The sequence below is a fragment of the Maylandia zebra genome, linkage group LG10 (assembly GCF_041146795.1).
Source record: "Maylandia zebra isolate NMK-2024a linkage group LG10, Mzebra_GT3a, whole genome shotgun sequence".
Taxonomy (NCBI): Eukaryota; Metazoa; Chordata; class Actinopteri; order Cichliformes; family Cichlidae; genus Maylandia; species Maylandia zebra.
The window spans coordinates 33,363,427-33,379,635 of record NC_135176.1 but is presented as its reverse complement, the minus strand read 5'-3'; the positions used below and the strand labels follow the sequence as shown (position 1 = coordinate 33,379,635).

The following is a 16,209-nucleotide window of genomic DNA, read 5'->3' as shown; positions in this document are numbered from 1 at the left end:
CGGCAACTGTCCGATTACAAGGCGAACTCCCAACTCTTGAGCCACGATCGCCCCCAAGGTGATGCAGGGCCAGCAAGTGCGGAGACCTCTGGCTGAGGTGAAGTTAGCTGGAGCTGCATAGGACACACAGCTAGCACTGGATGCCTCTTGGGCTGCAGCAAAACAAAATCCTTTACAGGATGAGCTCACCTGATCTCTCAGTGGAAGCTGCCAGATGGCAGCGTGGAAACCGCGGATGGCTGATCAGATGTCTGAGCTAGTGACTGTGCTAGTGACAGTAGAGGTTTAATTGGTGGTTGAGCAGGTGGCTGGTACTACAAGGTCATTAAGATAAGATGGGGCCTGATTATTTAAGACCTTGTATGTGAGGAGCAGAATTTTGAATTCTGGATTTAACAGGAAGCCAAAACAGGAGAAATCTGCTCTCTCTTTCTAGTCCCTGTCAGGACTCTTGCTGCAGCATTTTGGATCAGCTGAAGGTTTTTCAGGGAGCTTTTAGGACTTCCTGATAGTAATAACAATACATTTAGTGTCCTTATTTTCCCCTGACTTATGGGTCCTTTCACTAGTGAGCCAATGTTCTGTGCTGGCAGAAGGTGGGACTAAACATGTTCTAAATAATACTTCTAAATATTAAATCCAGCTTCACAGAGAGTGTTTCAACTGAGACAGTTTTTGAGAGTTACAAAATTGACCAATTTATAATTCTTTCCTTTAGTCCAAAATATTATCCTTTTAAGAATAAATTAAAATGCATGATGGTCATGCTTTAATTTATCTATGTAGTACATACAATGACACAAGCTGTCATTATTATCATAAATTTTGGATACCACAGGTTCCAAAAGGTATTTTATGCAGTGTTGTTAAATTATGTCAGGTTAGTGGTTTAGGTTTCATTCTAAAGTTTTTTAAACAGCAGCATTAACAAAGGAAACGAACAATTATTTGAAGTAAGAGCTGTGAGTAAACTTTCCAAATAATTATGTTTTTTCTCTTGTAAACTTTGTTTTTAGTTTGATGAAATACTCAGAGGTTTAACAGTCCCTTGATTATTTATTTCAGCACATTAATTATTCAAATGATAAATACTGAATTATCCTGTTGGCATCATTAATCTTAATGGAGTGTTATGTGTATCCCTGTAGGGACAAAATTTAACAAGCACAAACAAGTTCAATATGATTGGAGAAAACTTTAATCTCCACTGCCTTTCCTAAAAACTTCCTTAACTTGCATCTTAAAGGTTGAAACTTGTTAACAATAATAAATAAATTAGCAATGAAGCAGTGTAAATATATGCTATGCCTTCTAATAATACTGCCTAAGGGAGTAATAATAATAAAAATAATAATAATAATAAACTTTATTTACAAAGCACACTTAAAAACCAAGGTGCTTAACAGGTAACATAGAGAATAAAAGGAAGATAACAGAAATAGGACCAAAGCAAGTACTAGGTATGCAAGCAGGTAGCTGTCACTGACACATAGGAAAGCAACAGATGCAGAACAAACAAGGAATTAAATGAGCATAAAAGTGCATCATATAAAATCATAAAAGAAATATTAACTAGAGGGAAACGCAAGATTGAATAAGTGGGTTTTTAGTCGTGATTTAAACAGTGCTACAGAATGAGATGCGCGGAGGTCGAGAGGAAGGGTGTTCCACAGTCCCGGGCAGCCGGAGCAAATGCATGGTGACCTCAGGACTTCAGCCGAGATCTGGGCTGGGTCAGAAGTAGTTGAGTGGCAGATCTGAGTGTTCTAGCAGGAGTATGTGGCTTGAGAAGTTCACTAAGATAACTTGGCGCTAATTTATTAATAGTTTTGAATGTAAGGAGTAATATTTTAAATTGAATACGGTACTTTATGGGCAGCCAATGCAGGCTAGCTAGAACAGGACTAATAGGGCAAAATTTCCTGGTACCAGTCAAGAGGCGGGCTGCTGCATTTTGGACTGTTTGCAGTGTAAGAAGAAGAGAAGAGGGAAGACCGTCGTGCAAGGAGTTACAATAATCCAGCCTGGAGGTCATAAAAGCGTGAATAAGCTTCTCCAGGTCCTCATGTGGACCATAATGCCTAGCCTTAGAGATAAGGCGCAGTTGGTGGAAGCTAGATCTCACTACAGCAGACACTTGCTTATCGAGTTTGAGCGAGCTATCCAGCAGTGCACCCAAGTTACTGACATAGTCACAGGAAGAGCTAGCAAAGGAACCCAGGGCAGCACAGAGTTGTGCACGAGGGATTTTACTGTTAAACACCACAGTCTCAGTCTTATCAGGAAAAAACATCTGGCAGAGCCTGACTCAGGGAGGGGCAGTCATCTGCCGAGACTGGTTCATAGTCAGATAAAGTTGGGTGTTATTCGCATAGCAGTGAAACTGTATAAGACATAAAAGATACCTCTTTACTGTCATTGCTCAGTCATACCTAGTACAATAGTACAATGAAATTGGAAACTGTCCCACATCGGCACTACGCACTACACAATGGTTGTAGCACAGGTGAGCCTGTCCAGCATCCTTCCACATCTGCTGAAGTCTCAGGAGAGCCCATCCAGTATCCTACTTTGGCAGCTGGGTGTTCAGCCTGCCCATTCTCCTTCAGCCTCCCCACCACCTGCCATTGCCTCCATGCTGCCACCTGCTATAGTTACCAAGCCAGTGGGTCCAACTCCACCTGAGCCCAAGTGGCACCAAGGACTGGAGCCAGTTGTGAACCCTTGGCAGCCCCAGCCAGAGCAACCAGAGCCTGTTGCGATCTCATCAACAGGTCAGTGCGCCATCTGGCCCACCCATGTCTCAACCAGAGGTTGTTGTACTGTGTGGCCCAGGAACACTTAGTCCTGCCACACCTGAGCCAGAGGTCTGCACGCTGTCTGGACCTGCTCTGCCCAAGCCGGAGGGTCTACACACCATCAGGGCCTGTACATCCACGTCCTGCCAATCCATGTTCTGCACTACCTGCACGTACACATGCTGCCAAGCCACCGTCTGCATGACATGCACTACCTGCATGTCATGCACCTACCAAGCCATGATTGAAGGAAAGTTTTAATTACTTTCCGGCAGGATCCCCTTCAGTTTGTTTACCAGCCCTGCCTTGGAGCTGAGGATGCCATCATCGGCGAGCACTGTGAGGGTCATGTTTTTTACCTTTTCAAGTGCATTCAACATCATCAGGCCGACCCTCCTGGGTGATAAGATAACAGCGATGCAGGTCGATGCTTCTTTGGTGTCCTGGATTGGATGACAGGAAGACCATAATATGTGTGTCTTCCACATTGTGTGTCTGACAAGGTGATCAGCACCACAGGGGACTGTCCTCTCCCCCTTCCTCTTCACCCTCTACACCACAGACTTCAGCCACTGCACAGAGACATGCCATCTTCAGAAGTTTTCTGATGACTCTGCGGTGGTTGGATGCATCAGCAGGGATGATGAGACAGAGTACCGGGCTGTGGTCGACTCCTTTGTCACGTGGTGTGAGCAGAATCATCTGCAGCTCAACGTGGCAAAGACCAAGGAACTGATCGTGGACTTCAGGAAGACCAGGAAACACTTGACCCCTGTTTCAATCCAGGGGGTCAGTGTTGACATTGTGGATGACTGTACATACACTTTGCAGTTATTTATTTGTAAAAAATGTTTGGAATCAAGTCTGACTTTTGTTCCACTTCTCACGTGTGCACCACTTTGTGTTGGTCTTTCACCTGGAATTCCAATAACATTGATTCATGTTTGTGGCTGTAATGAGACAAAATGTGGGAAAGTTCAAGGAGGCCGAATACTTTTGCAAACCGCTGTACCTCAGAGTACACATAGATAATAAACTGGACTGGGTTAAAAACACCACAGCACTTTACAGGAAGGGCCAGAGTCGTCTCTATTTTCTGAGGCGACTGAGGTCCTTCAACATCTGCCAGAAAATGCTGAGGATTTTCTATGAGTCTGTTGTGGTCAGTGCTATTCTCTATGCTGTTGCATGCTGGGGAAGCAGGTTGAGGATTGCCAACAGACTCAATAAACTGATCTGCAAGGCCAGTAATGTTGTGAGGATGGAGCTGGTCTCTCTTAAGGCGATGTCGGAGAGGCGGATGTTGTCCAAGATAAAGACAATGTTGGATAATTCCTCCTGGCTAGTCACAGGAGCTCGTTCAGTGAGAGATTGAGATTACCAAGAAGCACCACCGAATGACACAGGAAATCTTTCCTGCCTGTGGCCATCCCTCTGTACAACTCCTCCATCTAACACACTGTATACATTGCAATAATTACACCCTTTTGCACGCACTCTTTTCTACTTTGTAATATTCCTGTCAACATTCTTGATATTTATTTATAATCACCTATATTAATCCTTGATATTTATTATTGAGCGATTTGTATATATTAGTGCTATTTCTTAAATCTGGAACATATTATGATTTAGAAAGTATGCTGATTCTGATTGACTGCACTGTAAATACAACACATTCTCACTCCTGAGACGTAATATTTTGCGCTAGGTGACAAATCGTCAACATGTTATGCTTCCAGGCACCCAACATGTTCCTAAATGATGAGATCGGAAAAATGAGGAAACATGAGAACCGTTTGGAATCAACCCACACATGTTGTTCATTTTCCTTAAATTGCTTTGGAAAACACTATGTAATGTAATATAATAAGGTCAGGGATATGGTTAGGGCTGGAATACATGGCTTGAACGTGTTTACTGTGGCACCGTCATTTTACTGTATTTCACACATAACCCAGCGCCTACCATAAGAATGCCGAAGGTCACCTTTTGCGTTCCTCGTTAATGCCGCAGGACATGACAAATCGTAAGGGTGTTATACCTCAGGAGTGAGAACGGACTGTCTCCAGGTGGAAAACAGGAGAAGTGATACACCTCCTGTTGTGTAGACCTGCAGGGTTCAGGCCTGTGATGTCTTCCTCTGTCTTATAGGGAACAGAAACTCTTTTTTTTTTTTTTTTGGAGTGGCACAAATAATTTGTGTGCCTTCTTATCTGATGCAGAACACGCAATTGTTCTGTAAATAATAAAGATGGCGCCGGTGAGGTCAGCTGCCGTCACGACTGCTCCGACCACTTTTTCTTTGTCTTTGTTTTTTAAGTTAGTTTTCAGCGTTTCTAAATCGGCAAAATCATCACCATTGGGTACATTAGGTATGACAGTGACACTCTTGTTTCTATTGGTATACCATGTACTCACAATTCGAAGTTTTTAACTCTGGATCCGAGCTGGCCGAGTGAGATCTCGAGGGAGAACAAAGGGAAGCGGCGGCGGCCTAGAGGGAAGCGTGCCGGCGTCAGGAACAGGCTGAGAGCTCGTGCACACCGCACACCTCTGCCTAGCATCCTGCTCGCCAACGTCCAGTCACTGGAGAACAAGCTTGACGACCTCAGGGCCAGGATAAAGTTCCAGAGAGACATTCGGGACTGCAATCTCCTCTGCTTCACCGAGACATGGCTGAACCCAGCGGTGCCGGACCACGCCATCCAGCCGGCCGAGTTCTTCTCGGTTCACCGCATGGACAGGACACGGGACTCGGGGAAGTCAAGGGGAGGCGGCGTGTGTTTAATGGTGAACAACAACTGGTGCAACAGTGCGAACGTTGTTCCTCTCACACGCTCCTGCACACCAAATCTGGAACTACTGTCCATCATGTGTCGTCCTTTTTATCTACCTCGGGAATTTACATCGGTCATTGTAAGTGCCGTTTATATTCCACCACAACGGACACGGTCACCGCCTTATGCGAGCTGCATGAGGCACTCACACAGCACCAGACACAACACCGGGACGCTGCGCTTATTGTGACGGGGGACTTTAATAGCGCCAACCTCAAACGCGCAGCGCCGAACTTTTATCAACACATCACCTGCCCCACCAGGGGTGAAAGGACACTGGACCACTGCTACACTACGGTCAAGGACGGCTACAAGGCACAATCCCGCCCTCCGTTTGGCAAATCTGATCACGCCGCCATCTTCCTCATGCCAAAATACAAACAAAGGCTGAAACAGGAAGTTCCGGTTCAGAGGAAGGTCGCGCGCTGGACGGATCAATCGGTGGCTGCGTTACAGGACGCACTCGATGACGCAGACTGGGGCATGTTCAGAAACAGCTCCGACGATGACGTCAACGTGTTTACGGAAGCGGTTGTGGGATTCATCGGGAAACTAGCGGATGATACCGTGGAGACAATTTTTTTTTTTTTCCAAGCATTTCACTACATATCGTACTGTGTATGACTGTGTACGTGACAAATAAAATTTGAATTTGAAATAGTTTGAAATGGTTGTATAAAAAACCTCCTTGGCTGCATTTTTAGGTAAACAGTTTATAACTTTGTTGTTTGCAAAACTGGTGCATTTTTTTAACTTACAAATTCCATTTACGTTTCAAGTTATGTTCGTGGTTTTTACAGTAAAAAATTTAACTTTTTTCTACTCTGATTTTATGTTTTTTGTCTGAATTTAGATCAATTGTGCTAATATGGTGAGGTTGTGAAGAAGAGAATGATACCAAACAAGGCAAGGTAAATAGTTTTTAAATGTGAGCTACATAGGTAAAATTAAAAGTAGTCAAAAATGGCCAATTATACCTTGAACCCCAGAGGGGAACATAAAAGTTGTATATTAATTTTCACACATCTGAAAATTAAATGCTGTACAAACATCAAACAGAAAACTCACTGGATGCTTGCTGATTAACCTGGTTGTGTTAGATGGTAGTAAACAAAGTTTAGGGAGCAAGATGAATGAATACCGTTTCACTGGTGCAAAAACCTCAGCCACTGTTGCTTATAGCAGAGGTGTGGACTCGAGTCACATGACTTGGACTCGAGTCAGACTCGAGTCATTAATTTTATGACTTTAGACTTGACTTGAAAAAATGTTCTAAGACTTGTGACTTGACTTGGACTTTTACACCAATGACTTGGGACTTGAATTGGACTTGAACCGGTTTACTTGAAAAGACTTGATATTTTACCCCAAATATAAAATTTAACATGCATATTATATAGAGATTGAAAATGTGACGTCATTCACGGGTAGAACCGCAAAGGATTCTGGGAACTCGTGGCAAGCGGTACTAGCGCACGCAGGCTTTCAATTAAAATCAGTCACACAGCGATAAAAAGAAACACAAAAATGTCAAGAAGCTGTTGTATTATTAACTGCAATAGCCGGTCGCATGACAGCCACGGGAAGCCGACGGGTAAAGAGATCGGTTGTTATCGGATTACGTCGTTGAAGAGAAATTGTTCGAGCCATGTTTCCGAAGTAACAAAGACGTGACGGATGGTCTGGATTGCAGCCATTCAAAGACCAAATATAACGTCCCAGAACTCTCACAGGTTAGTCTGCTCCAAGCATTTACACGAAGGTCAGTCTGCTGTTGTAGTTAATGCGTCATTTTCATAACATAATTGGTGATATAGGTTACAAGCAAGTCTGGCGCTGAACAGAAATTGTGGCGCTATGCTCCTTTGTTTATTGTGCATAAATAGTGAATTGTCCTGACACAATATTGCGTTTCGCTTCTGTTATTATGGTACATTGACAAAAACATATACTTTTATTCACAGGATAAAACAGGTTTTTTGTATCACTAATTGCCCAGTACGATTATGTATTTATGACGACGATTTGTGAGACTGGTAAACTTATGATACGTACGATGGTCTTTACTTTCTACACGGTGCATTTCAAGGTCCTGCACTCATCCGTCGGTAAACTGTACCTGGGCTTGTTGCAGTGACCTGAAGTTACTAAACTTCATGAGTGTATGCACTCACTCCAAGAACCGTATAATTATAAATATGCATATAAATATGCTACAATGAGATAGCTGACTTCATCTAACTAGCAAATGTTGTCCAGGCTACGTTGGTGATACAGTTTTTTTTAATGTGTATGATATTTTTGTCATGCGATTTTAAAGCCGGTCCTACAACCGCATCCAAGAATAACATGCAGCTTATCTCAGAACTGTCGGTGAAAATTATTCTTGGAGCTAGGTTTAATTGAGCTGCATTTTAAAGAGGTGCAATTTCACAATTTGTGTATATTTTCTAAGTTAACTATTTTGTCATGTGTTGAGAAAAACACAGATTTTAAAATTACATGGTCTAACATTTACATTTAGCATAACTGCAACATTATTTTTTCGTTTGTTTTTTTTAAAGACTCGAAAGGACTTGAAATTCAAAGTTTCAGACTTGTGACTTGACTCGGACTTTTACACCAGTGACTTGAGACTCGACTCTGACTTGCCTGACATTACTCGAGACTTGACTTGAGACTTGAGGATAAAGACTTGAGACTTACTTGAGACTTGCAAAACAATGACTTGGTCCCACCTCTGCTTTTGGAAATATTGGGTATTAAAGCTGTTTTAGGTTATTAGCTCCCTAGAGAACCACAATGAGACCTTAGTTTGCATTGCTGGCAATAAGTCAGATTCATTCCTGGTGGGTATCTGCCAGTGCTGTCCCATTGTGATTGTCATTCTGTTAATTATTTCCTTGTCTAGAATCCGGCCCAGGGGTAAATGGTGTTTAGCTTTGCGACCTCAGGATTTTGTCTCTGCTTTTTGCAGGGGTTGTTGACTTTCTTAAGCATGACCTCCAGTTTTATCTAGGGCAATTTTAAGCCAATGTAAAGCAGCTGGAATAGGAATTGGCACCTCTGGGTCTGAGGCCATGGTTCTCATTTGAAAAAGAGTAGAGTGTGTACTTTGTGATGGGAATGAGTTTCTATAGGACAGGGTTGTCCAATCCCAGTCCTCAAGAGCTACCTTCCTGCAGCTTTTAGATGTATCCTTGTTCCAACTCACCTGAATCAAATGAATGGCTTGTTATCAGGCCTTTGCCAAACTTGATGGCATGCTGAAGAGATAATTTGATTCAGCTGTGTTGGAGTAGGGATGCATCTTAAAGCTGCAGAATTATAGCTCTCGAGGCCTGGGATTGGACACCCCCACTCAGTTTTATTTAGGCAGTACCAAATGACAACAACAGTTGGCTCAAGGCAATTCATATTGTAAGGTAAAGGCCTGACAATGATACAGTGAAAACGTAAAAAGACGGGACTCTCCTCAGCTCTTTCCGGGACAGTGGCGCAGCTGCCCCTCTGTTGGTCTTCCTTGGTCTCTTGTGTTCTGGGGGCCTCTGGATGTCTGGAGTCTTGATCTCCTCCATACCTGCTTCATGCCCTGGAGGACGGGGCTGTGGCCCCCCCACACCCTCTAGCAGATCATTACATGAAGGAACCTTTTAAAAACAAGCGCGTCCATGCTCACAGGTGTGCACATGGGTGATCACACCCACAAACTACACCCTTTTTGGCTCCTACCTCAAAGCACACTGTGTTCTGTTGATCTTATGTGCTGCACAATAATGTTTAACATTTAGTATTTACTGTCATATTCCCATATATCATTGTGATGTTGTTTATTCTATTACTCTTGTTCTCTTCTGCTTGTTTTCTTTTTTCTTTCTCAGCAGGTGATCCAGGTGATTGATATATGCATTTTTTTCTCTGCTTATTCTGTTGGTTTTTGTTTTTTGCCCTTCTCCCCCGTCCCTCTCCTCAGCTGTTTTTCTTTCCCTCTTTCTTTCTCCCCTTCTTTCCCCCAGTCAAGTCTGTCCCATGTTCAGCAAATAAAAATAAAATAAACAATAAAAGGTGAATCAAATAGACCATTACGGCAAGGCTGGGATGGTCAGTTTGGTAAAGTGGGCATCTTTCTTTGCCTTTAGACAACAATTCTGATGGCAAAAGAGCCAAACGGGACAGGCAAAAAAAAAAGAAAAGAAAAAAAAAGAAAACGTAAAGAGACCAACAGCTGTATGACCCCCTTTGAGCAAGTTCTTTGGTAACAGGGAGAACTTAAAAAGAAATAAGAATGACAAATGATTGTTTTAAAACTCATGTAATGAGTATCATAATTTCTATTTTCTGTCCTATTCATCACATATTTCATAATATAAGCTTATATAAGCAGAGAGAGAAGATATGGAAACTGTAGAAAACTTTAGAAAAGGACTGTGCTGTAACTCAGATGGTGGATACATTATTGAAATCTAATAGGTAACATTATTGTAATGTTGTAAATGTAATAAAGTTAGGGCTGGGCGATATATCAAAAATTTATCGTTACCGAAATTTATGACTCTCATCGACGTCATTTTGCCCATGTCGGTAAATTCGATATTTTAAAAAAAGAAAAGGCATGTGCAGGTTGGCGATGTTCATGTCCCTTTAAGACGCTGTGCTACGTTACAGACTTGACGGGGTGGAGTCACATGACTCTACTACCTGTTAAGCTGGGCAGACACTGTGCGATTTTTTCAGTCGCGCGATTCAGCTCCTGCTCAAACTGCATGGTTGACTCGCAGGGGTTAGAAGTTCATAGGTCACGATGCAGGGTCGCACACTATACGGCCCGATGCTCTGATGCGACCTGAGTCACACTGTGCGTCCATAAAATGAAGGTTATAACAGAAATTCTGTCGCTCGCTCTCTCTCTGTCTTTCACTCACACAGACACACCACCACCATCAACTTTGCTAAATTGCTAATGAAAAACATGATCAGCTGTGATTGAGCAGCAGTGTAGATCCAACTATTTTCACGGTTGTTGTGGTCGTGATCATTTTGTGAGGCCACATCGAAAAGGCTCGGATGAGCTTTCCAAAGTTCTACAAGTTGTGCCTCCGTCGCTTGTGTCCAGATCACACGCTGCACTGTCGTGCTGCTCCGTCTTTTTCGCTGACATTTGTGTTTGTGCGTGCGCAGTGTGACAAACTGCGGTGACACCCTCACGACGGTCGTGAATCCTCGCGACCAAGCGATTGATGATCGGGAGCTCGTCGTGAGGTGTCAATCGCTTCTCGTTACCCCACGTATACTATACGATGCATGACGCAGATGAAGGCCAAAATCGGGCCGATCGCCAAAACGGTCGCACGACTCAAAAATCGGCTCAAAATGGGCCAAAAATCGCACAGTGTGAGCCCAGCATAACAAGACGAGACACGGGTGAACAAATGGAGGACGATTTAAATGTTGAAGCAGCAGCGATGGAGGTAGAGATGGTGGAGGAGGAAGAGGAGACGCTTGTTAACAAAAAAATGCATCATCAATCGTTTGGCAACATTTTGGATTCAACAAGGATGATATTGATCAAAAAATTGTTAAATGTAAACTCTGCAAAAAGACTGTTGCGTCAAGTCAAGGTAACACAACCAACCTCTTCCACCACCTGCAGCACAAGTTTTTGTTTAAGAGTTTATAGTTTTCACTAGTCACATGGCAGTGCTTAGTATTTATTATAGTTTTTTCTGTGTTCAATTGACATTTGTGTTTGTGACATTATTTGTTTACAAGTTCTAGTACCTCAAGGCCTTAGCAGAGATAGGCCTTTGTCCATGATGGCATTACATTTGCACAATCATTGTTTACTTTCTGAATAGCCAATGTGAAACATATTTATTATTAAACTATTTTGTTTACAAGGGATATACATTTTTTAGAGAGCATGGTTACATATTGTATCCTACACTTTTTATTTTGTTCAGTTAATAAATCTTAACCACTAAAAGTACTTACTACTATTGTCTTCATTTATTTTCAGTGACATTTTACAGCCCTTTAAAGTGGTAATAATATAATTGCAATGAATAGGTCTAGGGGGAATAATATTATCAAAATAACTGGAGGAACTATGCTGCCTGCCACAGCCCCATCAAATGAAAAAAAAAAAAAAAAGTTTGTTTTTTTTGGCACTTGGGGGGGTTATCGTCCATTTATCGTTATCGAGGTTAACTGCTCTATTTATCGTGATATTGATTTTAGGCCATATCGCCCAGCCCTAAATAAAGTTTTTTTTATATAGCACCAAACCACAGCAACAGTCATCTCATGCATTGACGAAGCATCATTATTTAATGTGAACATATGTTAAGCAAAGTTAGCACATTATAACTTAATTTCCCACCTCATCCAATGGCAGCAACCTTTCTCTCATTGTTTTTTTGTTTTTGTTTTGTTTTTCAATTTTGAATCCATAGTTTTCAGTCACATGACTGACTCACACATGGACTGTCCAGTAGAATAAAAATCTCACCTGTCCCAAATCAAGACCACTCAGATCATCTGTTCATGGAAAAAAAGCTACGATACAAGGAGAAACTACACATTTTGGGGACTCGTGATCCATATTCTCCCCCAGCAACTGTCCCACAGCCCCTGTTTGGTGACATCTACATGTATCTTGCAGAGAATCCTTCACCTCACACTGCTGCCTGAATAAAAGCTTTCAACTGCAGACCTCTAAGGCTGGGTTATTTAAGGTATGCTCTCATGTTGACGCTATAATCTATGCCATTTTGGCAGCTGTAAATAAGCAAAGTACAGCTATATATATATCACAAAGTCACAAAAGTCACCTCAAGGCGATTTATGTAATGGGGTGAATACCATACTATATACAAAAAGTCTGTGATCAAACTATTTAAGACGTTTTGTTGATTGAAAATTCACCAAATTATTCAAGACTGATAGCAGAGAACAACTTTACCAACACAAAGCACCTTTAGTTTTCCAAAGTGCTGAATTTATTTGCAGAACTTGGAACTGAAAGAAAACCCTCTAGGACACCTGCAGTAATTCCAAGGCTAAACTGCAGGTTTAGAAGTAGGACAGATGTAGGCCAATTACATCTAATTAAAAATTGCTGCAATTTCTTTGCCTGAGCAGTGCTTGAGATAGAGTGGCTGTACACAGATTACGGGGTTACACAAATGTGACGCTCTTTCCTGTTTTACCAAAGCATGTAATCATTTGAGAGAATTATAAAGAATTATGTTCCTTTAGTAAACTGCAGCAAACAATTCCTCACGTGTGTCATTTGACAACGGTATGGTTTTAAATAAAAATTCAAAAGTCAAGTCAGAAACAGGAGTTATCCAGAATTGCAGTACGGTACTTTGAGGTTTGTATGCTTGTAAGCGTGGTGTATACTCTGACTAACACTCTACTTTGATCGCAGCCTTCAGTCTTGGCTGTATGACTGAGTATTTCAGTCGACAGCAAAGATAATATATGAACACAGGTCTGATGCTTTGATCTCTGATACCATAAATCAGTGAACTCAGACATCTGGGGAAAAGGAAAATACAAACATAAAAAACAATCTGGATGCGCACAAACACTATCCTTGTTAAAACTCTTGCAAGTGCTGTGAGTAGTGGGTTACAAATGGTTGAAGAAAGACTGAGACCCAGCTGCACCAGATGTAGCAGCAGTGTGTTACAAGCCTTACGGGCTGAAGCTTTATCTGTGGAGGCCGACCTGGCTGCTACTATAACACCGATATAAGAGCATGTGATTGCCACACTTGCTGAAATAAACAGAGCACATGTGAAGGCTTTGTCGTAATCATCAGACATAGACCCACCAGACATTGCTATTTCAGAGCAAAAGTCTTTCATCTGCAGACTATCAAGGGCTCCAAAAGGAAACTCTAACAGCAGAAGAACTCGAGTCAAGATATTTAGTGAACCGATGGCCCAGATCACAATGATGGCCACACCTGTGTTGGTGATAGTGATGATGCTAGCATGCCTCAGTGGGTAGCACACAGCAACATATCTCTCCAGAGACATCACCACCAGCGTGACAGGAGAGACCACAGTTGTAAGATTGGCAAGCATGGTGAGAAAACCACATACAGGATATGTTAGTGTTATCCTACAAGCGGCAATAATATACAATAACTGACTCAGTGCCATCTGTACTGTGTCTGCAAACAGAAGGTTATACAGGAGAATGTATCGCGACGTCTCACAGAACAAAGCTTTGCTCCTTAAAGTAAAAAGCATGATTCCATTAATGCAGAGAAATAAACAACATGGCAGTGTAGTCAGAGTGGAAAATAAAACTCTTTCCAAAACCCCTTGATACTGCTGGTTAGCAGTAACATTGGTCAGAGACAGATTTGCAAGTAACATTTCAATAAAGAAATTCAGTTTTTAACATCTTCAGTGGAAATAAAACACAAAAAAGTATTCCAACATTTAAAACAGAAAGATCCACAGAGCTCTTTTCAGGTCATCCTCCTCCTGCAGGAAATTAATAGGTTAGAGGGCTGTGGATGCTTTCAGCTAAACGGCACTGGACAGCAAGATTTTCTTACCCACACATTGTGTATATACGCTCTGTAGTCACACCTTTTCATGTGACTATCACATGTCTGCATTATTTTTTTCCAGTTTCCTTACAACCCCCCTCCTCGCGCCAGGGACATGATGACGTGAAGATTATAGTATAGTAGTAATATATTAATAGCCTGTTAAGTTGATTCCATATTGTTTAAAGCATTTTCTTCACCCCCACCCGAGATTGGGTACATAGCCAAGTGCGATAGGAGAAGGATCGTTGAGTGCGAGAGGAACTGACCTGAAAAATAGGATCATGGCCAAGCTTGAAACCTGGATCCCCCGTAGCCGGTTACCAAGATTACGTGAAGTACCCTCAGAAGGTCTGCTAGATGATGTTAATGCAGCACTACGGACGATACCTACAACCACGATTACCGACACTAACAAGCTGATATACAATACGGCAGCAGTGATCAGTGAGATGCTTGGCTACAAGTTGAACAGCCACAAGGGGCAGTACCCTCCATGGAGAAGGAGGCTAGAGGGCAAGATCAAAGTAGCACGGAGGGAGGTTAGCCAACTAACGGAGTTGCAGAAAGGTGCGACAAAGAAGGTGCATAAGAAATACAGCAAGCTGTCCATACCTGAGGCCTTGGAAACTGCCAAGCAAAGGCTCACAGCCTTGGCCAGCCGCTTGAGGAGGTACACCAGAGAGATAGAAGGCAGGAGAATAAACCAGCTGTTCTCCACAGAACCAGCAAAGGTGTACTCTCAGTGGCAAGGGAACAATAAGAGAACAGCACCACCCAGGCTGGAGACGGAGCAATACTGGAAGAGCATATGGGAGAAGGACGTAACCCTGAACAGGGTCCCGTAACCATCACAGTGGCAGATATCCAAGAAAGGGTCTCCAGTATGAAGAGTTGGTGTCACAGGCTGGGTCTCCGACCCAGCACTCTGAGTTTTCTTTGTATTTTTTGATATGTTATTAGTTTGTGTTATTTCCTATTTTGCCTTTAGTTTAGGCAGTTATTGGTTATTGTTCCTGGGTTTTCTATGTTTTGGGGTTTGGTATTTATTCATCACGTGTTGGGTCTGTTGTGTTGTCATGTTTAGTTGTTAGTATTTCCTGTTTTATTTTGACAATGTCATGTGTTCTTTGTTCATTGTATTTAGCTTTCTCTCCTGGTCCTGTCATTAGGTTTATGTCTGTCAGCTGTTCCCCCATGTGTCCCCACTTCCTCTGATCACCTCATGTCTGTATTTAAGCTTTTTGTTTTCTTCATGCCATTGTCGGTTCGTCTGTTTATCTCACCAGGGTCACAGTTTTAGTCATGGTCTTAGCCTGTTTACCTCATCTCAGTCATAGTTCTAGTTTTCATCTGTTATGTATTATTAGTCTTAGTCATGGTCTTTGTTTATTATTTTTCCACCACAGTCATAGTTTAGGTTTTGGTCTCAGTACCATTTAGTATTTTGTTTCTTAGTGTTTTGCCTGTTTGTTTTTGGTCTCTTGGTTCATTTCCCTGCCGTCATCGCATTAAAGGTTCACCTTTCTGTTAATCATTACAATTCCTCGTCATCATCTGCTTTTGGGTCCTGTTTCCACACACATCGGCGCACCCCGCCGTGACAGAACGAACCGACCAGTATGGACCCAGCGGATGCTGCTCTCACCGAGTGTCTGGAGGAGACTGCTCGGATCCAAGTGATCCTCGACCGCATCTTTACAGCGCCCGATTTAAAGAGCAAGCAGGTAATGGTTAACGTTGCTGAAGCTATTATGGAGAGGGATCCCCGCCTTCTCCAGCTCCTGGACTCACCTGCCATAGTTGCTGCCTTTACCAGGATAAAGGAGATGCTGCAGGCCCAGGCACTGTCGAGTCAGGAAATGGCTTCCAGCACCCACCAGTCACAACAACCCCACACTCAGTCATCTCCATTGCTGCCTCCGGAACCTGAGTGTGTTCGTGTCGGTTCGCTGAGATTCGCCACAGCGTCACCACCTCTCAGCTCACCAGTTTCCAC

General features: G+C 42.6%; 1 protein-coding gene across 1 annotated transcript; it reads right to left on the bottom strand.

Moving 5' to 3' along the window:
• Positions 1 to 13,047: 13,047 nt before the first annotated feature.
• LOC101475362 (odorant receptor 131-2-like) lies at positions 13,048 to 14,031 on the bottom strand. Its single transcript, XM_004556970.2, has one exon. The coding sequence runs from the start codon at positions 14,029 to 14,031 to the stop codon at positions 13,048 to 13,050; it is 984 nt and encodes a 327-aa protein (XP_004557027.2).
• Between the last annotated feature and the right edge of the window lie 2,178 nt (positions 14,032 to 16,209).

Excerpts from the sequence above, each read along its gene's own strand:
- LOC101475362 (XM_004556970.2), bottom strand. The coding sequence starts at position 14,031 with ATGTTACTTGCAAATCTGTCTCTGACCAATGTTACTGCTAACCAGCAG.